At 58.8% G+C, this 18,298-nt stretch overlaps 3 protein-coding genes across 3 annotated transcripts; 2 read left to right on the top strand and 1 right to left on the bottom strand.

The window, feature by feature from the left end:
• The first annotated feature begins 3,857 nt into the window (after window positions 1–3,857).
• On the top strand, window positions 3,858–10,843 carry MTFP1 (mitochondrial fission process 1). Its single transcript, XM_073312559.2, has 4 exons — window positions 3,858–4,033; window positions 5,645–5,772; window positions 8,220–8,446; window positions 10,164–10,843. Exons 1-4 carry the CDS (start codon window positions 3,979–3,981, stop codon window positions 10,237–10,239), a joined length of 486 nt encoding a protein of 161 aa, XP_073168660.2. The 5' UTR covers window positions 3,858–3,978; the 3' UTR covers window positions 10,240–10,843.
• Window positions 6,275–8,228, top strand: LOC144929088 (uncharacterized). The gene is made up of 2 exons (XM_078848930.1): window positions 6,275–7,751; window positions 7,881–8,228. Exons 1-2 carry the CDS (start codon window positions 6,973–6,975, stop codon window positions 8,005–8,007), a joined length of 906 nt encoding a protein of 301 aa, XP_078705056.1. The 5' UTR covers window positions 6,275–6,972; the 3' UTR covers window positions 8,008–8,228.
• A 1,021-nt stretch (window positions 10,844–11,864) lies between the features above and the next one.
• Window positions 11,865–17,526, bottom strand: LOC144929488 (zona pellucida sperm-binding protein 3-like). Its single transcript, XM_078848981.1, has 6 exons — window positions 17,499–17,526; window positions 16,029–16,209; window positions 15,317–15,428; window positions 14,126–14,204; window positions 12,509–12,589; window positions 11,865–12,154 (listed from the first exon to the last, which is right to left on the bottom strand). The coding sequence occupies exons 1-6, from the start codon at window positions 17,524–17,526 to the stop codon at window positions 11,865–11,867; spliced, it is 771 nt and encodes a 256-aa protein (XP_078705107.1).
• Between the last annotated feature and the right edge of the window lie 772 nt (window positions 17,527–18,298).

Raw genomic sequence — 18,298 nt, 5'->3', positions numbered from 1 at the left:
TGCAGATCAGGGCCTCGGCTGTCCTCCGGAGGTGCAGATCAGGGTCTTTGCTCCCCTCCAGGGGTGCAGATCGGAGCCTAGGCTACCCTCCGGGGGTGCAGATCGGGGCCTTGGCTCCTCTTCGGGGCGCAGATCGGGGTCTTTGCTCCCCTCCGGGGGTGCAGATTGGGGTCTTGGCTCCCCTCCGGGGGGCGCAGATCAGGGTCTCGGCTCCCCTCCGAGGGGCTAAGATCGGGGTCTCGGCTTCCCTCCGAGGGGCGCAGATTGGGGCCTCGGCTCGCCTCCGGGGGCGCAGATCGGGGTGTCGGCTGCCCTCCGGGGGGTGCAGATCGGGGTCTCGGCTCCCCTCCGGGGGCGCAGATCGGGGTCTCGGCTCCCCTCCGGGGTGTGCAGATCGGGGTCTCGGCTCCCCTCCGGGGGCGCAGATCGGGGCCTCGGCTCCCCTCCGGGGGTGCACCGCGGGGCCTCGGCTCCCCTCCGGGGGGTGCAGATCAGGGTCTCGGCTCCCCTCCGGGGGCGCAGATCGGGGCCTCGGCTCCCCTCCGGGGGTGCACCGCGGGGCCTCGGCTCCCCTCTAGGGGTGCAGATCGGGGCCTTGGCTGCCCTGCGGGGGTGCAGATCGGGGTCTTTGCTCCCCTCCGGAGGTGCAGATTGGGGCCTTGGCTACCCTCCGGGGCGCAGATCGGGGTCTCGGCTCCCCTCCGGGGGCGCCGATCGGGGCCTCGGCTCCCCTCCGGGGGCGCCGATCGGGGCCTCGGCTCCCCTCCGGGGGTGCAGATCGGGGCCTCGGCTCCCCTCCGGGGGCGCAGATCGGGGCCTCGGCTCCCCTCCAGGGGCGCAGATCGGGGCCTCGGCTCCCCTCCGGGGGTGCAGATCAGGGCCTCGGCTGTCCTCCGGGGCGCAGATCGGGGCCTCGGCTGTCCTCCGGGGCGCAGATCGGGGTCTTGGCTCCCCTTCAGGGCACAGATCGGGGTCTCGGCTGACCTCCGGGGGTGCAGATCTGGGCCTCGGCTGCCCTCCGGGGGTGCAAATCGGGGCCTCGGCTGCCCTCCGGGGGCGCAGATCGGGGCCTCGGCTGCCCTCCGGGGGCGCAGATCGGGGCCTCGGCTGCCCTCCGGGGGCGCAGATCGGGGCCTCGGCTGTCCTCCGGGGCGCCGATCGGGGCCTCGGCTCCCCTCCGGGGGTGCAGATCGGGGCCTCGGCTGACCTCCGGGGGTGCAGATCAGGGCCTCGGCTGACCTCTGGGGGTGCAGATTGGGGCCTCGGCTCCCCTCTGGGGAGCAGATCGGGGCCTCGGCTCACCTTCGGAGCGCAGATCGGGGCCTCGGCTCCCCTCTGGGGGTGCAGATCGGGGCCTCGACTCCCCTCTGGGGGTGCAGATTGGGGCCACGGCTGCCCTGCGGGGGCGCAGATCGGGGCCTCGGCTCCCCTCCGGGGCGCAGATCGGGGCCTCGGCTCACCTTCGGAGCGCAGATTGGGGTCTTGGCTCCCCTCTGGGGGTGCAGATCGAGGCCTCGGCTCCCCTCCGGGGCGCAGATCGGGGACTCGGCTGCCCTCCGGGGGTGCAGATCGGGGACTCGGCTGCCCTCTGGGGGCGCAGATCGGGGCCTCGGCTCCCCTCCGGGGGTGCAGATCGGGACCTCGTCTGCCCTCCGGGGGTGCAGATCGGGGCCTCGGCTGTCCTCCGGGGCGCCGATCGGGGTCTTGGCTCCCCTCCGGGGGTGCAGATGGTGGCCTCGGCTGCCCTCCAGGGGTGCAGATCACGGTCTGTGCTCCCCTCTGGAGGTGCAGACTGGGGCCTCGTCTGCCCTCCGGGGGTGCAGATCGGGGCCTCGGCTGCCCTCCGGGGGTGCAGATCGGGGCCTCGGCTGCCCTCCGGGGGTGCAGATCGGGGCCTCGGCTGTCCTCCGGGGCACAGATCGGGGTCTCGGCTCCCCTTCAGGGCACAGATCGGGGTCTCGGCTGACCTCCGGGGGTGCAGATCGGGGCCTCGGCTGCCCTCCGGGGGTGCAGATCGGGGTCTTGGCTCCCCTCCGGGCCCGCAGATCGGGGTCTTGGCTCCCCTCCAGGGGTGCAGATTGGAGCCTAGGCTACCCTCCGGGGCTGCAGATCGGGGCCTTGGCTCCCCTTCGGGGCGCAGATCGGGGTCTTTGCTCCCCTCCGGGAGTGCAGATCGGGGTCTCGGCTCCCCTCCGAGGGGCGCAGATCGGGGTCTCGGCTCCCCTCCGAGGGGCTAAGATCGGGGCCTCGGCTCGCCTCCGGGGGGTGCAGATCGGGGCCTCGGCTGCCCTCCGGGGGGTGCAGATCGGGGCCTCGGCTCCCCTCCGGGGGCGCAGATCGGGGCCTCGGCTCCCCTCCGGGGTGTGCAGATTGGGGCCTTGGCTACCCTCCGGGGCGCAGATCGGGGCCTCGGCTCCCCTCCGGGGGTGCACCGCGGGGCCTCGGCTCCCCTCCGGGGGTGCACCGCGGGGCCTCGGCTCCCCTCTAGGGGTGCACCGCGGGGCCTCGGCTGCCCTGCGGGGGTGCAGATCAGGGTCTTGGCTACCCTCCGGAGGTGCAGATTGGGGCCTTGGCTACCCTCCGGGGCGCAGATCGGGGTCTCGGCTCCCCTCCGGGGGCGCCGATCGGGGCCTCGGCTCCCCTCCGGGGGCGCCGATCGGGGCCTCGGCTCCCCTCCGGGGGCGCCGATCGGGGCCTCGGCTCCCCTCCGGGGGCGCCGATCGGGGCCTCGGCTCCCCTCCGGGGGCGCAGATCGGGGTCTCGGCTCCCGTCCGAGGGGCGCAGATCGGGGCCTCGGCTCCCCTTCGGGGGGCGCAGATCGGGGCCTCGGCTCCCCTTCGGGGGGCGCAGATCGGGGCCTCGGCTCCCCTCCGTGGGGTGCAGATCGGGGTCTCGGCTCCCGTCCGAGGGGCGCAGATCGGGGTCTCGGCTCCCCTCCAGGGGGCGCAGATTGGGGCCTCGGCTCCCCTTCGGGGGGCGCAGATTGGGGCCTCGGCTCCCCTCCGTGGGGTGCAGATCGGGGCCTTGGCTCCCCTCCGTGGGCGCAGATCGGGGCCTCGGCTCCCCTCCGGGGAGTGCAGATCGGGGTCTCGGATGCCCTCCGGGGCGCAAATCGGGGCCTCGGATGCCCTCTGGGTGCGCCCATCGGGGCCACGGCTGCCCTCCGGGGGGTGCAGATTGGGGCCTCGGCCGCAGATCAGGGCCTCGGCTCCCCTCCGTGGGGTGCAGATCGGGGTCTCGGCTCCCCTCCGGGGGCGCAGATCGGGGCCTCCGCTCCCCTCCGGGGCGCAAATCGGGGCCTCGGATGCCCTCCGGGTGCGCCCATCGGGGCCACGGCTGACCTCCGGGGGGTGCAGATCGGGGCCACGGCTGCCCTCCGGGGTTTCAGACCGGGGTCTCGGCTCCCCTCCGGGGCGCAAATCGGGGCCTCGGCTCCCCTCCGGGGCGCAAATCGGGGCCTCGGCTCCCCTCCGGGGTGCAGATCGGGGCCTCGGATGCCCTCCGGGTGCGCCCATCGGGGCCACGGCTGCCCTCCGGGGGGTGCAGATCGGGGCCTCGGCTCCCCTCCGGGGGTGCAGATCGGGGTCTCGGCTCCCCTCCGGGGCGCAAATCGGGGCCTCGGCTCCCCTCCGGGGCGCAAATCGGCGCCTCGGCTCCCCTCCGGGGGTGCAGATCGGGGTCTCGGCTCCCCTCCGGGGCGCAAATCGGGGCCACGGCTGCCCTCCGGGGTTTCAGACCGGGGTCTCGGCTCCCGTCCGGGGTGCAGCGCGGGGCCTTGGCTGCCCCGGTTCCGTGCGTGGGCGCGGCGGGCGGCTGGAGCGATGCCCGGTCCCGCCCCGGCTGCGCAGGGCGCGGGCGGCAGACACGCCCCGGGAAGGGCGGGCTGAGCCTGGCCCCATCGGCCCCGCCGGCCCGGCCCAAGCGGGCGGGGATTTGCTGACCCGGGGCCGGCGTGACGGGGCCAGCGGCCGCCGCGCCATGGGGCCCCCCGCCGAGACCGACCTCTACCGGGACACCTGGGTGCGCTACCTGGGTGAGTGTGACCCAGACCCCGACCCCGCGCCCGTGTAAGGCGTGTGCACGGCGCGGCACTAACGCCAGGCCGGTGACGTGTCCGGAGCAGGGTCTGCCGCAGTGTCAGACACGGAGCCGTGTGTGTGTGTGTGTGCGGGCGCCGCACACAGGCGGGGAAGGGGCTGTGTGTCCTCCCAGGAGAGAGGCCGCCACACTCCAGAGCTCACCCTGCAAGGGCTGGTTGTGAGCCTGATTTCTCAAGGTGTTATTGTGGTGTGTGTGTGTGTGTTGTGCAGCCACACACCGATTTACACACATCAGTGTACTGTGTGTGTGTGTTGCTCTGTAACCACACACCGATTTACACACATCAGTGTCCTGTGTGTGTGTGTTGCTGTGTAACCACACACCGATTTACACACATCAGTGTACAGTGTGTGTGTGTGTTGTGCAATCCGTGCACAGCACATGCAGGCACCCGTGCGCTCCATCCCCCTGCCGCGATTGTTGCATTGCGGAAAAGGGGGCCATGTCCCATGCCATGCTATGAGCATTTGGCTTCTTTGAGTCCCTGGGTCAGATGTGCCCCTGTGGACAGGCACGCTGTGGGATCTTGCCAGTGATGAGCTGCCAAAAGCTGAAGAACGGGGTCCTTCACTCGCTCCGGGTCTTCGGCGGCACTGGAGGACCTGCCGAATTAAAAAGGGATTCTCAGGGGAGCCTCCCCAGCCGAGAGCTCAGGCGGGCCGGACAGGATGGCCCTGGGGGCAGAATGTGGCCCGCAGGCCGGAGTTTGCCCACCCTTTAACAACCGGTGCTAAACTGGCTTCAAAATTTAACAACTGGCTCCAGCTCACCACTGGATCTTCCTGCTGGGGCTGGCTTTCTGGCTGAGACGTGGAACGGCCCCCACCTGCCGTGGGCAGCTCTCACCAAGTGATGGGCTGCTGGAGGCCGATGCAGGGAACAAAGGGCACGCTCAAGGTGACCTTCCTGCCCATCAGCCCCAGGCTAGTGAGGCCTCTGCAAGGGCTCAGTGTTTCCGCCCTCCGGAGGCGCCTGGCACAGCCTGCAGGTGTCAGAGGCACCAGGGCTAAAAATAACCCTGGAAGCACTGCTGACAGCCCAGGGCACGCTGAGAAGGCGGCTGCTCTGAAACTCTGTGTGGTGCGTCTGCGAGCGAGCCCTGGAGAGCCTCAGAGTAGTGCAGCAGAGGGCAAGCTTTGCCCACATTGCCCTGCCCCATGCCTCAGCCCTGCTGAGGAGGCACCCAGGGCCTATTCTCTCCTGGGCCGGCGCCTCCCGCAGAGTTTACATGTGCAGTTCCCAGCCTCGTGATCCCAGAGGTGACCTGATGCAGAATTGTCTGTTCAGTCTGCAGAGGGTCTGACGCTCTCTGAGAGGCGTGAGCTGCCCATTGGCTGCAGGGAGCTGCCAGGCTGAAGCCTAGTGCTGATGCTTGAATGACAACACTGGGGCTGCTGATCATTGAGCTACTGCGGTGTTGTGGGTGGAGCTTGGGTAGGATCCCACCGTTTTTTTGTTTCAACTCCTCTCTGGCCTGTGCCTTAGCCTCTTCTGTAACTAAACCCTCCCCCACTGGTCCCTCTGACCTTGCCCTTTCTTAAAGGCTACGCCAATGAAATTGGAGAGTCCTTCAGAGCCATTGTGCCCATCTCGCTGGTCTGGGCGAGCTACGGGGTGGCTACCACGTATGTGACAGCCGACGCGATTGATAAGGGAAAGAAGGCAGCTGTTGTAAGTGTCCTGGAGCTCTCAAACCCTTCTGTCCCTGTACCCCAGAGCTGGTTGTCTCCTGGACCCCTGGGATTGTGTGTGTGTGTGTGTGTGTGTGTCCTAAACCCCATAGAGGGGCCAGAACAAGATTCTGTCACTTAGACCCTGGTCAGGTCCTGTGCCAGCGGGGAGGGCAGGCTAGGGTGGGTCTCCCTGTCAGGCCTTTGACCTTCCATGGGGCAAGGGCTCTCCTCTCCTGCTGACAAACTGGGCAGCCTGGGGCCAAGTTCTCTCATCTGCTAACTCCACCCTCCCTCTCATTCCTGCCCAGATCCTGTCTACTAGGCCAGACCTGCTCATGCACCAAAAGTCTGCTTCTGCCTCTGAGCCCCATCTTTTCACAGACAAAGTCAGTCTGGCACACCTCCACTGCACAACTCTCTGCACTGAGGCCCTGTCTTCCTCTCCTGCTCCACCGGCTATAGACGTCAGACTCCATAGATTGAAGTTCCTGGGCATGTTTTAATTCATGGTGTCAGCTCAGGACTTGTAGTGTCCTGTATCTCCATTCTGTGAAATTCACCTGCCTTTTCCTTTCAGTTCTTTCTCACTCACCTCCTTGGGTCGGACAGTGGACCATAAGAATTCCCCTGCAGGAAGAGACTTGTGGTCCATCTAGTGCAGTATCCCATGTCCCTGACCCTCTGGAAGAGACCCCTGAGCTCTCCAGTCCAGGACCCTGTATCTGACATTGGCCAGCTCCAGATGTGTCGTAACTGTGCAATATGCTGGGCTGCGGGATCATTCCTGAGCCCACCATCTGCAAAAGCATTTGGGTTTAGGGCATGCCAGGAGCTGGCAGCAGATCCAGGAGCCCGAGAGGCCAGCTACAGCACCTCCAGGAGCGTGGAAGAGGATGTTCTGACCCCTGCTGCTGTGCTGGAGACGGGGGCAGAGCCTGCTAGCACTGACCCCCCATCCAATGGTAGCTAGAGAGCAAGGAGCCACGTGCTGTGGTCTGGGTGAGCGAGCCAGGGGAGGCCTGGCTCCCTTTGAAGGGGCAGGTGGGATCCCCATCAGACACAGCAGTGACTTGGCAGCTTCCTTGCTGTGTGTCGGCTGCGCTGCCCCGCGGTGCCAAGCTGAGCTCTGCGGCGGTTCCTGATTGGTGGTACCACCCTGCACGCACCAGGGCAGCACCTTCCCTGCTCAGGTGAGCTAATGCACCCACCCAGACGCGTACAGACACACCCAGCCCTGCACCCCTGTGCATGCACGGATCTGTACAGCCCCAACCTGCACACGCACGCACATGGACGTGCACACCCACAAATCCACAGAGACCTGTACACCCCCTGCCTGCACACACACCTGCACACGTGTGCACTCAGACACACACACACACAGAGACCTGTACACCCCCTGCCTGCACACACACCTGTACACGTATGCACTCAGACACACACACACAGACCTGTACACCCCCTGCCTGCACACACACCTGCACACGTGTGCGCTCACACACCTGCACACGTGTGCGCTCACACACACACACACAGACCTGTACACCCCCTGCCTGCACACACACCTGCACACGTGTGCACTCAGACACACACACACAGACCTGTACACCCCCTGCCTGCACACACACCTGCACACGTGTGCACTCACACACACACAGAGACCTGTACACCCCCTGCCTGCACACACACCTGCACACGTGTGCGCTCACACACACACACACAGACCTGTACACCCCCTGCCTGCACACACACCTGCACACGTGTGCGCTCACACACACACACACAGACCTGTACACCCCCTGCCTGCACACACACCTGCACACGTGTGCACTCAGACACACACACACAGACCTGTACACCCCCTGCCTGCACACACACCTGCACACGTGTGCGCTCAGACACACACACAGAGACCTGTACACCCCCTGCCTGCACACACACCTGCACACGTGTGCACTCAGACACACACACACAGACCTGTACACGTGTGCACTCAGACACACACACACAGACCTGTACACCCCCTGCCTGCACACACAGCTGCACACGTGTGCACTCAGACACACACACACACCTGTACACGTGTGCACTCAGACACACACAGACCTGTACACCCCCTGCCTGCACACACACCTGCACACGTGTGCACTCAGACACACACACAGACCTGTACACCCCCTGCCTGCACACTCTCCTGTATGCATGTGCGCTCACACACACAGAGCGCCCATAACAAACGATTTTCTCTGCTTGCCTTCTGCTGTGGTCCATTCCTCTCTGCATCATTTCCCCCAACCCATACTGGACGCTGTGTGTAACCCACCTCTTCCACATCACTGATACATTCCTCTCTGTACATGCCCCCCCATCCACACCCTGCTGTTCTGCCCCTCTCCTCCAGTACAGTGTCCCTGCTCTCCATGCTCTCTTTGCTGCACCCATCAGGCACATGAATACGACGCGGGGAAGACGACGCGGGTGGCCGTGGCGGATACGTTTGTGTGGCAGGCTCTGGCCTCCGTAGCCATCCCCGGCTTCACCATTAACCGCATCTGTGCTGCCTCCCTCTACCTCCTGGGCACCATGACCCACTGGCCCCTCCCCATCCGGAAGTGGGTGACCACAGCCATTGGCCTCTCAGCCATTCCCATCATCATCAAGCCCATTGACAGGTAAGGGCCGGCCTGGCTTCCCTGGCATGCCAAGGTTTAACACTGCGGAGGCAGGATCATGGCTAAGCACCTGGGGCTCAGGACTCTGGGCAAGAGTCCAGAGGCTTGTGATGCCCTGGGGGGGAAGATGATGGTGGAGGGGGTAGTGTACACTACTTACATAGAGAGGCACGGTGTTAAAGCAGAGGACTAGGAGTCAAGACTCCTCCCTCCGCTATTGACTCATGGTATGGCCTTGGGCAAGTCATGGGGCCGCTCCGTGCCTTGTTTTCCCTGCCTCTATCAGCGGTAGCTACAGTGCTTGGCATTAAAAATGCAGCATTTGCCAGTAGTGCTCTGCCTGAGGGATACCAGTGACCCTTGTAAGCCCCTGCACCCTGAGCCCGCTGCCTGGCAGGAGCACTGTGGAGGGAGGAGCCCCCGTGCTCCAACTCCATTTCCCCAGCTGGAGTGCCGGGGGAACTGCAGGTGGAAGGGGTGGGGAAAGGCCCCACAAACCCCTAATCTGAGTGGAGCAACGCCTGAGGGTCTTTGGATTGAGGCCGTAGGCACCCCACTCCTGCTGAAAGTCCCCTCATGCCCCAGGCCCTCTGGCAAGCGCAGCCTGTGTGTTCATTGTCAAGCAGCTCAGAGGGAGCTAGCACTGGGGAATTTGTGCAAGTACCCTGGTTGCACCATTGCCCTGCACCAGGATGGTGTCACCCTCTCCTGGCACAGCTGCCGTTAAACACCTGGCCGAGCACAGCGCTAGCTCACAGCTAAACCCTGTCCATTGCTTCAAGGGGCCTCGACCACAGGAAGACTACAGGGGCCCATGGCAAATACCAGCCTGGGGCTGATGACAAGACTCCATGCTCACTAGGAAATTCCGACACTAAAAAATGACCCATAAGCCACCAAGCAAAGGCCAGCGTAGGCCTGGGAAGCTGAAGTGGATTGGTTCACATGGGGCCTTAGTCCTCACTGGTGCCTGGCAGTAGGGGGTGGTGCATGAAGCTTGTCCGGCCATCCCACATGGTGCTGCTCTTTGCTTTCACCTGTCACCCGCTCTGTATTACCAGCATGGGCATCCACACATCATGAGTCAGCCCCTGCCCCAAGCATGGCTTTTTTTTAAAGACGCCACCCAAAGCCATGTTGGTTTTGGTTGGCTGCTAGTGGCCTAGCTGTTCAGGGTCACAGCTCCAAGCTTTTCCTCACCCCCTCTGGGGAATAGAACCTTAGTTTCCATTTTAAAAAGTGAAGTTCTCCTGCTCAGACAACTCGAAGAGCTGTGAGCACTAGCTGCACTTGTGTGTGCTAAGCATCCCCCTGTACCAAGAACCTAGAGGGCTATAAAAATAGCTGGAATTTAAGAGCAGCCCTCTGGCTGCCTCTAATAGGGGCTGCCGTGTGCAAGAAGAAACGGGCAGCTGGTATCAAAGAGCAGGTGGCTGGGCAGCACATCCATCAAGGGACTGAACAGCTAGGAGGAGAAAGAAAAATCAAAATCAAAGGAGACCTTGTGGTTAACCCTTTCACTAAGGGCCCCACACTGATCACATTAGAGATGGATACAAATGTTTTCCAAGTAACTCCTCGCTGTGAGCTAGTGCTCTGGGGCTGTTTGCTAGGAGACGGAGCCCAGCTGATGGAATGAAGGGATATGCAAGGGGCACAATGGGATAGGAGCATGAAAACACCTGTTTGAAGTAACTTCAGCCTCCCCTCTCTGCAGGTCTGTGGATTTCCTGATGGACTCCAGCCTTCGCAAACTCTATGGTGCAAAAGAGAAACATCCCTCTTCTTCCTGAGGCAACCCCCCTGCCCCCATGGCTGAAGTGGGGCAGCGGGGAGAACTCTCACCCATCCAGCTCCACACCTCACAACTGACTCCACTGTATTTGAGTAATTTTCTGCTGTTAAGCCAACTTACTGTGACATCAGGGTAGGAGAACAAGAGGGCTGGGCAGTCCTGCCCCATGCATCTCTGCTTCAGAGGCATTAGCACCAGGCCTGAATGGCCAGGAGCTGGTTGTCCTACCCAAATGCTGGCAGCCTAGCTGCTTTGGCAGAATGGGATTTCAGGGTTGTTTTTGGTCCTTTGTGGCCTGATTCAGGGAGTATTGGGGGATGGGGGAGGAGAAGAGGAAAAGCGGAATTGCTACCAAAACCCCCGTGGTATTAATACAGGCTAGGGCTGGTAGAGGCTCTATCTAAGTTACAAAGCCATGGGACAGGTTAGGTTTGGCCTATCGAGAGATCTGCATTTACTGTGAAAAACCCTGTTCTGGGGGTTAATTGTACTAACTCACATTCATCTAACTGGCTCCAGTTCCTGCTGTTTGACTAGTCAGGTTCCCACTGTAAAACAACTCTGCAATTCCCTCTCCTCAGAATAAACCACTTTAACCTGAATTCACTCCAGTTCCATGGGATATTGAACTAGCTGGTTAAGGCTCCCTCTGCTTTAGTGCAGGGACACTCTTAATAGCTATGATATGCTGGCATGGAGAGACCTGAGGAGGTTTGTCTCTCCCTTCCTCTAAGAAGCAGAGACAATGCAACATACAGACACCAGAAAACTCAGGATTTGGGTGGTGACCCCCGTAGTACCCTAGCCTGCAGCACGAGCCTCAGAGCATTGACCCTGACCTGTAGCACAGCTCTGGTTGACTCTTCAGCCTGTTTTCAGAGACTTAACTGCTAGCCTTGAGATGATTCCCCCCCCCACTCCAGCTCTATTTTCTGAGTCCTTTGCTACTGACAATTTCCCCTAGTTCATTGTTACAGGTCAGCTGAAGGCAGAGATAAGTGCATGTGCCCTTCACACCTGTGCCATCACCACAGGACATGGCTACTTGCACCTGTTATTTCTGAGCTTCACACAGTTCTGACTTCTTGGCTTCTGCATCCTCCCACCACCCTCATTTGTCAGCTGCCACTCACACTGGACAGCCAGTTCCTGAGCTTAGAGGCAGCCAGAAAAGCATCAGCCACAGGTTGGGTTTTTGTTCATTTTTCTTATGTGATCAAGTATCTATTCTGCGATTGCACTCAGGCTCCCCTAGTTGGGGGGTGGATAGGAACTGCTGCATTGCAAAGTGGGACTCTTCCATTTGCCATGGCTGCTTACTAATTGGAATGCTTAGAGCTAGGAGTTGCCACAAAGTCTTAACCTATGGGTCTCTAGACCAAGCAGCTGCATAACATCACCCTCCCCCCCCCCAGAGTATCTGGACCTGTTGGTGGAGAAAACTAGGAAACCCAAGGCTCATTCCAGCAAGGAAGATCCAGATTCTCATGGAGGGCAGAGTCAGTGTCTCATCTCCCCCTGCCCCTCCTCCCCCCCCTTGGGGGCTTGGAGACCTCAGCAGAGGGAAGACAGACAAGAGATGAACATTAGAGAAAGAGCATTTATTGTAGCTTGAAGGGCTGGTTATTCCTTCTCTGATGCATCTGTATTCAAGTTGTAGTCTATGCTGGATTCTCTCTGATCCTTCTGTATCTCTTCAGCAGGAACAAGGGCACTCACCACAGTCTGCAGCTCTGTATGGTAGGGGTACTCCTTCCTCTTCCTCAGCAGCCTTTGCCCTTTGCTGCTCTGGTATGACCGGAACAAGGCCAGAGCCAGAGCTAAGAGGCCTCCTACAAAGAGGGCTCCCACTAGACAGCTACCCACAAAAGCAACACCCACCAGCAGAAGCTTCTTCAGGGTGCGGCATCGTTCTAGGGGACAGAGACATTTAGGGGTTGAGTCCAGACCAAGTGGACCAAAGAAAAATGTAGCCCTAGGAGAAGCCAGTCTCTTATGAGCCCTGCATTTGTGTATTGGCTCTCAGTGCCTAGCCATTCATTAGATGCCACCTACAGAGAAATGCCCAGAACTGCTGTTACAAGCAGTGCCAGCTGGGAGCTACAAAACCAAGTACTGCCTTCTTACTCAGAGAAGAGTGCTAGAGCTTTTACCATTAGTCTTAACCATTTTCAGGTGTTGTAGGGGTGGAAGGACCCTGAGTCTAAGTTATTCATTCCCACTTCCCTCCCAGTACAATGAGTTTGTCAGGTCTCATTCACACCTACCTTCATACCACGGAGCCTCTTCCTTGCGCACTGTCAAGGGGCCAGCTACCTTTCTGTGGAGCATCCCTTCACCTACAAACTCTGTAGGAAAAACAGGTCTTTGGACAACCCAGTCTGAGCATGGGTAGTCACTTTACTACAGAGGCAGGTGAGCACAGCCATGGAGATCTACGGGATGGCTACAGCCACCTTCATTCCACAAGGAGATGGAGGCTACAGGTCCAAGCTAGTCAGCACAGGCTGCATCACCATATTGAGGGGGTTTTGGTTAATAGAGTAGGAGTTACTTGTGTGAGAGAGTTCAATACCCAGCTCAGGTGCCTTAGCTTGATTTGATTTGGCAAGGTGGCTTGATACCATGCAGCCCCCACCATTCTTGTGCTGCATATGATGGAGTGGAGGCTGCCCACAGTCTGATGTTAGATGGGGTCTTTGTGTTTGTGTCCCCATCAGAGCAGGGAGATGGTTGTGACCGGCTCCTGTAGGATAGCTAGACTTTCCCCCTCCTCATGATGTATTGAGGCTCACAGAAGAGGGCCAGTCAAGATCACATTTCCTCAACATTGCCCCATTCTTGTTGGCTGCATTATTGCCCTCAAAACCACACAAATCCAGTGGAGAGCCCAATGCTAACTGGCCACAGCAGAGTGGATGATACCAGGAACCCAGAAGCCCTCCCACTCTGGACAGATGAAACACCCTCTTACGGCATTGCTGCCAGGTCCTGCCTGCAGTCTGCTGAGACAGCCCCAGCAGAGAACATCTGTTTCTCTGCAGCAAAGTCAGAGTGACCATTCTGTTTGGGGAGCACTCACCAATTGGTGATACAATCTGGCTGCACAGTATCAAGCATGCAGAGAAGAAAAGGGACACAGGGTCCTGGTACCTCTTAGTTCTCCTGGAGGAGTGGGGTCAGCAGGGCAGTGGCTGTCACAGCAGCTACACTTTAAGTTCTGGGAAGGATCCTCGAGGTTCTGCCAGCTGGAGATAGTGAGAGGAAGGAATCACTGGGCAGCAGTCCCTGCACAGCACATCTGGGATCAGGAGTGGTCCCACAGGGAGGGTACCCCCTATAGCCCCACAAGCAGGTACTTTGAGGACAGGCCAGCCCCACACCATTCTAGCCTTGGCATCTCTGCAGAGGCTGCCAGTTGGTGACAGCTGTGATGGCCATTTCCATGTGGCAGCTTGCCCACTAGAACTGAATGGAAACCCACTGCTTCACATAGGCTACTCAATCAAATGGTCACTACTGATCAGAGCTGGATTCAAGCCAGCTTCCTGGACATACCCTCCCAGCAGGGTGTTATGTTGGCAGGGGGCCACATTTAATCCAGGTGGCCACATTCAAGCCATTGGTGGCTCAAATTTAGTCATATGTCCTCCTCCACAAGCATAGCCCAGAGAGCCTTCTCCAGGCACTGTTTGACAGATGCTCTGGAGTAGTGTCTTGTTTGTGCTCAGATGTGAAAAAGCACTTCCCCAGATGCAACTGTTGCAACAGCCCTGCCAGCTGCTTCTTATATGGGAGAGCCCCACTAGTCAGTGTTAAGGGGCATTTTGGTCACAGCCCCCAGAAATGCACAGAGAATGGCTGAGCAGACCTGAAGGAGGTACTGTTGTAATAGCAGGACTTCTTCCCCAGGCTTGTGAGGCTCTCCTGACCCCATGCAGTCAGCAGGCAGTGAATGTAGATCTGAAAGAGACAACTTGTGCTCAGAGCAAGCCCTAAGCTCCCACCCCAGATTCATACCCCAGGTGCTGCTGGTCAGTCTACATGTAGGCCAGACTGCAGAGGGATTGAGCTCAAGGTCATGGTCAGAGCAGCCAGGGGAAACCCTTGGGCCAAGCCTCATCTTGGCTGAAGCTTGCACTGACTGACAATTTCATTTGATGTTCTAAGTTTGGAGGGAGCCTGGCAGGTGTCCAGAAGCAGATGGGATGGTGGGCTTGCCCACTGTCATGCAACTGCCATACATGCAGCCTTCCCACTTCAGGCAGGCCCAGAGCCACTGGGGAACAGAGGTGAAGCTAGTGCACAAATGAGGGCCTGGGAAGAGTTGGCTGTCTGGAGAGGCAGTGCACAGGGACCCCACAGCTGAATGATCCTGAGGGCTGAGCCAAGCACAAGCCTCTCTTCTGAACCATTTGCTGTATATGGTTGTGTTGAGATGGGGCAAGGGGCAGCCAGCTCAGCCAGTCTGGCTACTGCACACGTTCCAGGACAGACATCTCCCTGAAAGCCCCAGCTACATCGTTGGAGATGCAAGCTGGTGTCCCGCAAGGGGTGCACATGGGCGTCTTAGCCTGGGCAATAGGGCAGGACATAGTGCTGCCTTCCTAGATCAGTCTTCCATGGCAAGGATAACCCCCTGGTTCCAACCAGGTAGATTCAGGGGCAGTTAAAGCACCCAGCTAACAGAGAGGAGACTTTGGGATCTTTGTAGGAGGATCTGGATTCCAGTTAAGGTGGCTTTCACCAAGCAGTTCCTGCTTTTCTGGTTTACTGGGGAGGGGCAGGCAGAGTCTCTCATAGGGCACCGTCTGTTCAGAATTAGGATTCTGAAGCAGGACAGGCAATTACTGCCGAGTGCCTTGGCTAGGCTGCAAAGTACAGTCAGCTCCACTCAGTCGCTGCAGGGAGCTTGTTAAAGGCTCCCAAGTCTGCTTCTTAGTTGGCAGCATCTGAGGAGGCAGATGCCCTCCTCTATCAGCCCCTGGCTGAGCCCAGCTGCCCCTTTCAGCCACTAGCAGAACAATGCCTGAGGGCACAGCCAGTCACACTCCCCACCCATAGTGGGGCCTCACCTTTTCCTCTGGTTCGCCAGCCAGCATGAAAGCCTGGATGGCAAACTGCAAGGCAGAATCCTCCGGCCGACGCCAGATTGCAATGTCTCCAGACTCCCCCCCATGCAGACACCTGGGGGAGACAAGAGAGCCAGCCAGGGATGCCTTGAGCCCAGGGTCACAGCCTCCAGAAGGGGGAAGGGATCAGAGGAAGTGCCCTCCCCAGCAGTGACGTGCAGACTGAGTAAGGGTTGTCATGTTACTGACCAGGCTGCCGTTCTTCCCATTGACTTGTCCTAGGCTCCCCAATACCAAGGTGGTGGGCATAGCCCAGGAAGAGACTCCCTCAAGTGTATGGGGATCCACACCCCCCTACATCTGGGAGAGTAAACAGGGATGACTGAGGGTTTAATATAGGAACCAGCTGAGGGTCAAAGAGCACCTGCTCCCCCTCCCTGCTGTATTTTTGCTCCAGGGAAGTGCTGAAATCCAGCCTAGGGTGACCAGATATCAGGACTGTCCCTATAAAATTGGGACAGTCCTGATTTTTGGGTCTCATATAGGCTATTACCTTCAACCCGATTTCACATTTGTTGTTGGGTCACCCTAATCCAGACAGCAGGATAGATTGCATGTCCATGTGTTGGGGGTGAGACCCCACAGCTGAGGGCATGCAGAACAAGCCCAAGCACCTCCTCAGTCTCTGATCTCCCCACCCTTCGCCCCCACTGACCCATGGTTGTTCACAATCACATAGATCCTCCTGGAATGGTTCAGGTGCTTTGCACGGGTCCCATAGCACTCATCCACATAGATCCTTGGGGAGACACCTGCACTGGATTCCACTCTGGCCTCAACATGGATGGGAGAGCCAGGGTTGTATGTTGGGGGCTCTGCCATCACACTGAAGTCCTCTGGGGGGGAGGGGAGGAGAGGATAGGTTACATGTGCCAATGCCTTGTACTATCCCAAATACGTCTGGAGCACCTCTGAAGAGGTGCTCTTGTCTCATCCACCCAGTGACAGAGGGAGTGCCCCAAGGGCAAAGTACACCTTCTTGCCAGCATCCAGGGAGGTCATGGGATGGAGAAAGTCTGTATCAGGTCCTTGCACCCAGGAACAGCAAGCCATAGCTGTAACTAGGACTGTCTCTGCTCTCCAGAAGGGTCAAACCAGCAACTGCTCTTTCCTGGTTTCCTCAGCCCAGAAAAGGAGCAAGTGGTCAAGGAGCTGGATGAAGGCCACCTAGCCCTTGAGCTCAGTTTCCAATCCAGTTCAGATTGATTGAAACTAAGAGCTATTGCTTCCCAGGAGCCTATGGCTGGAGTCTGAGGTGTCAGAAGTTCAACTCCATGGTAAATGTTAAGATTGAGACCTACTCAGACTTGTGTTCTGGTGACAGTGGTCACCCCCAATAAGCCACCAGCTAGTCCCCAGGAAGTATTATGGGACAATAGAGGAGTAGAGAACAAGCTACCCACTCACATGGTGGAGCATACAAACAGCTCAGGGTACAGGGAAGGTACTGAATGTCCCAGCTAGACAGAGGCAGGGCTAGAGGCTATTCTAATCCAGGAATTCTGTTGTTGAAACTACACAAGACTCCCATTTATGAAGCCCTCTGCTGAAGGGAGCCCCATATGCTGGCCCTTATACCTGCCACCCCAGGTATTTAATCCCAGTCATTAGGTTCATTCAGCTAGGTGCTGGAGCCAGTGTGCATTGGACCAGCAGAGGTTCAGCACTATAGAGCTGATCCACCCTTGGACCAGGGCAGAGGATGGCAGCTCCCCATGCTCAAGGTGAAAAAAAGTGGTGCTAAACCACACTTCCAATATCTCTCACAGGAAGTGCCTTTGGTTTCTCAGTGCGCAAAGCCCTGCACGTGGGGCAGTCCAGGAAAGAATGGGGGTGGGGGGTGGGGAGAGAATACATCAATGGTCACCACTGATGAGATGAGCCCAAGATGCCTGTAGGTGGTCACATCCAGGAGCACGTTAACCAGATATCCATGGACAGATTGTTACCCTAGAGACAGCTGGCTTAAACTCATACTGACACCTAGGCAGCAGGGTGAGTGTTTACCAGGGTTGGTTTTGTACATGGGGTGGGGGGGGGCAAACAGCACAGAACAGAACATTAAGGCAGAATGCTGCATCTCTTACACATGGCAACTTCACCAAGATCTGTAGGAAGGTCTCACCATTCAGGATCCTTAGGGTGAAGTTCATCTTCGCAGACTTTATGGAGTGGCCACCTTGCAGGACCTGGACATGAGCCGGTGTCCTAGCTGAGAGATGGCCAGCCACTGGGGTACCAGAGGGGGCTGAAGCAGCAGGCACCACTGTGGACACTGTATTGTAAGAGGAATCACCCCAGAAGGGGGACACTAGATCTTTGGCAGCTATGAGAGAAGAATTGAGAAACTAGACTTGAATCTACATTGAACAGCATCTGTAGGAACATAGAAAGTGTCAGACTGGATCAGACCAGCAGTCCTATCCCCAACAGTGTCCAACTGGAGAGACTTTAGAGGAATGTGTCAATAGGCTGCCCATGGGGGGGGGGAACCTATAATTAAACACTCACCCCCATTGCAAAGTTTGGTTTATGCCAGGATTTATTTAAACCTCAACATGGAAATGTTCTTGCTACCCACAGAGCATCTTAGTCTGGCAGAGTTCTTGACCTTGATGCATTTCAGTGGCATTGAGTTCCACAGACTTAGGTAAGTCTTGTCAGTTTTAAATTTGCTTCATTCCAGTCTCACTGGTGTTTGTTCTAGGAATGCAAGAATGGGCGAGTAGGAGCATCTTGTCTACTTTCTATCCCATTCTTTAGACTGGAGACCTTCATCAGGCCCTCTAATTCATTGATGTACCATGCAGGCACCTCTCAGCCCTCCTCCTGCAGCATTCACCAGCCTAACTATGGCCACAGAACTGGCCAAGTGGGACCTCCACCACCACAGAGGGACCTACTAAAATAGGTTCTGCAGAAAAC

Source organism: Lepidochelys kempii, chromosome 15 (genome assembly GCF_965140285.1).
Source record: "Lepidochelys kempii isolate rLepKem1 chromosome 15, rLepKem1.hap1, whole genome shotgun sequence".
Lineage (NCBI taxonomy): Eukaryota > Metazoa > Chordata > Testudines > Cheloniidae > Lepidochelys > Lepidochelys kempii.
This window is presented reverse-complemented; position numbering and strand designations above follow the sequence as displayed.

Coding starts and splice junctions, on each gene's coding strand:
- MTFP1 (XM_073312559.2), top strand. CDS start 3,979: ATGGGGCCCCCCGCCGAGACCGACCTCTACCGGGACACCTGGGTGCGC. Junction 4,034..5,644: donor CACCTGGGTGCGCTACCTGG/GTGAGTGTGACC, acceptor CCTTTCTTAAAG/GCTACGCCAATGAAATTGGA. Junction 5,773..8,219: donor AGGGAAAGAAGGCAGCTGTT/GTAAGTGTCCTG, acceptor TGCACCCATCAG/GCACATGAATACGACGCGGG.
- LOC144929088 (XM_078848930.1), top strand. CDS start 6,973: ATGCACCCACCCAGACGCGTACAGACACACCCAGCCCTGCACCCCTGT. Junction 7,752..7,880: donor TCAGACACACACACACAGAC/CTGTACACGTGT, acceptor ACACACACAGAC/CTGTACACCCCCTGCCTGCA.
- LOC144929488 (XM_078848981.1), bottom strand. CDS start 17,526: ATGAACTTCACCCTAAGGATCCTGAATG. Junction 15,429..16,028: donor GTGATTGTGAACAACCATGG/GTCAGTGGGGGC, acceptor TGTCTCCCCCAG/GTGTCTGCATGGGGGGGAGT. Junction 14,205..15,316: donor CTGGCGAACCAGAGGAAAAG/GTGAGGCCCCAC, acceptor TGTCTCTTTCAG/ATCTACATTCACTGCCTGCT.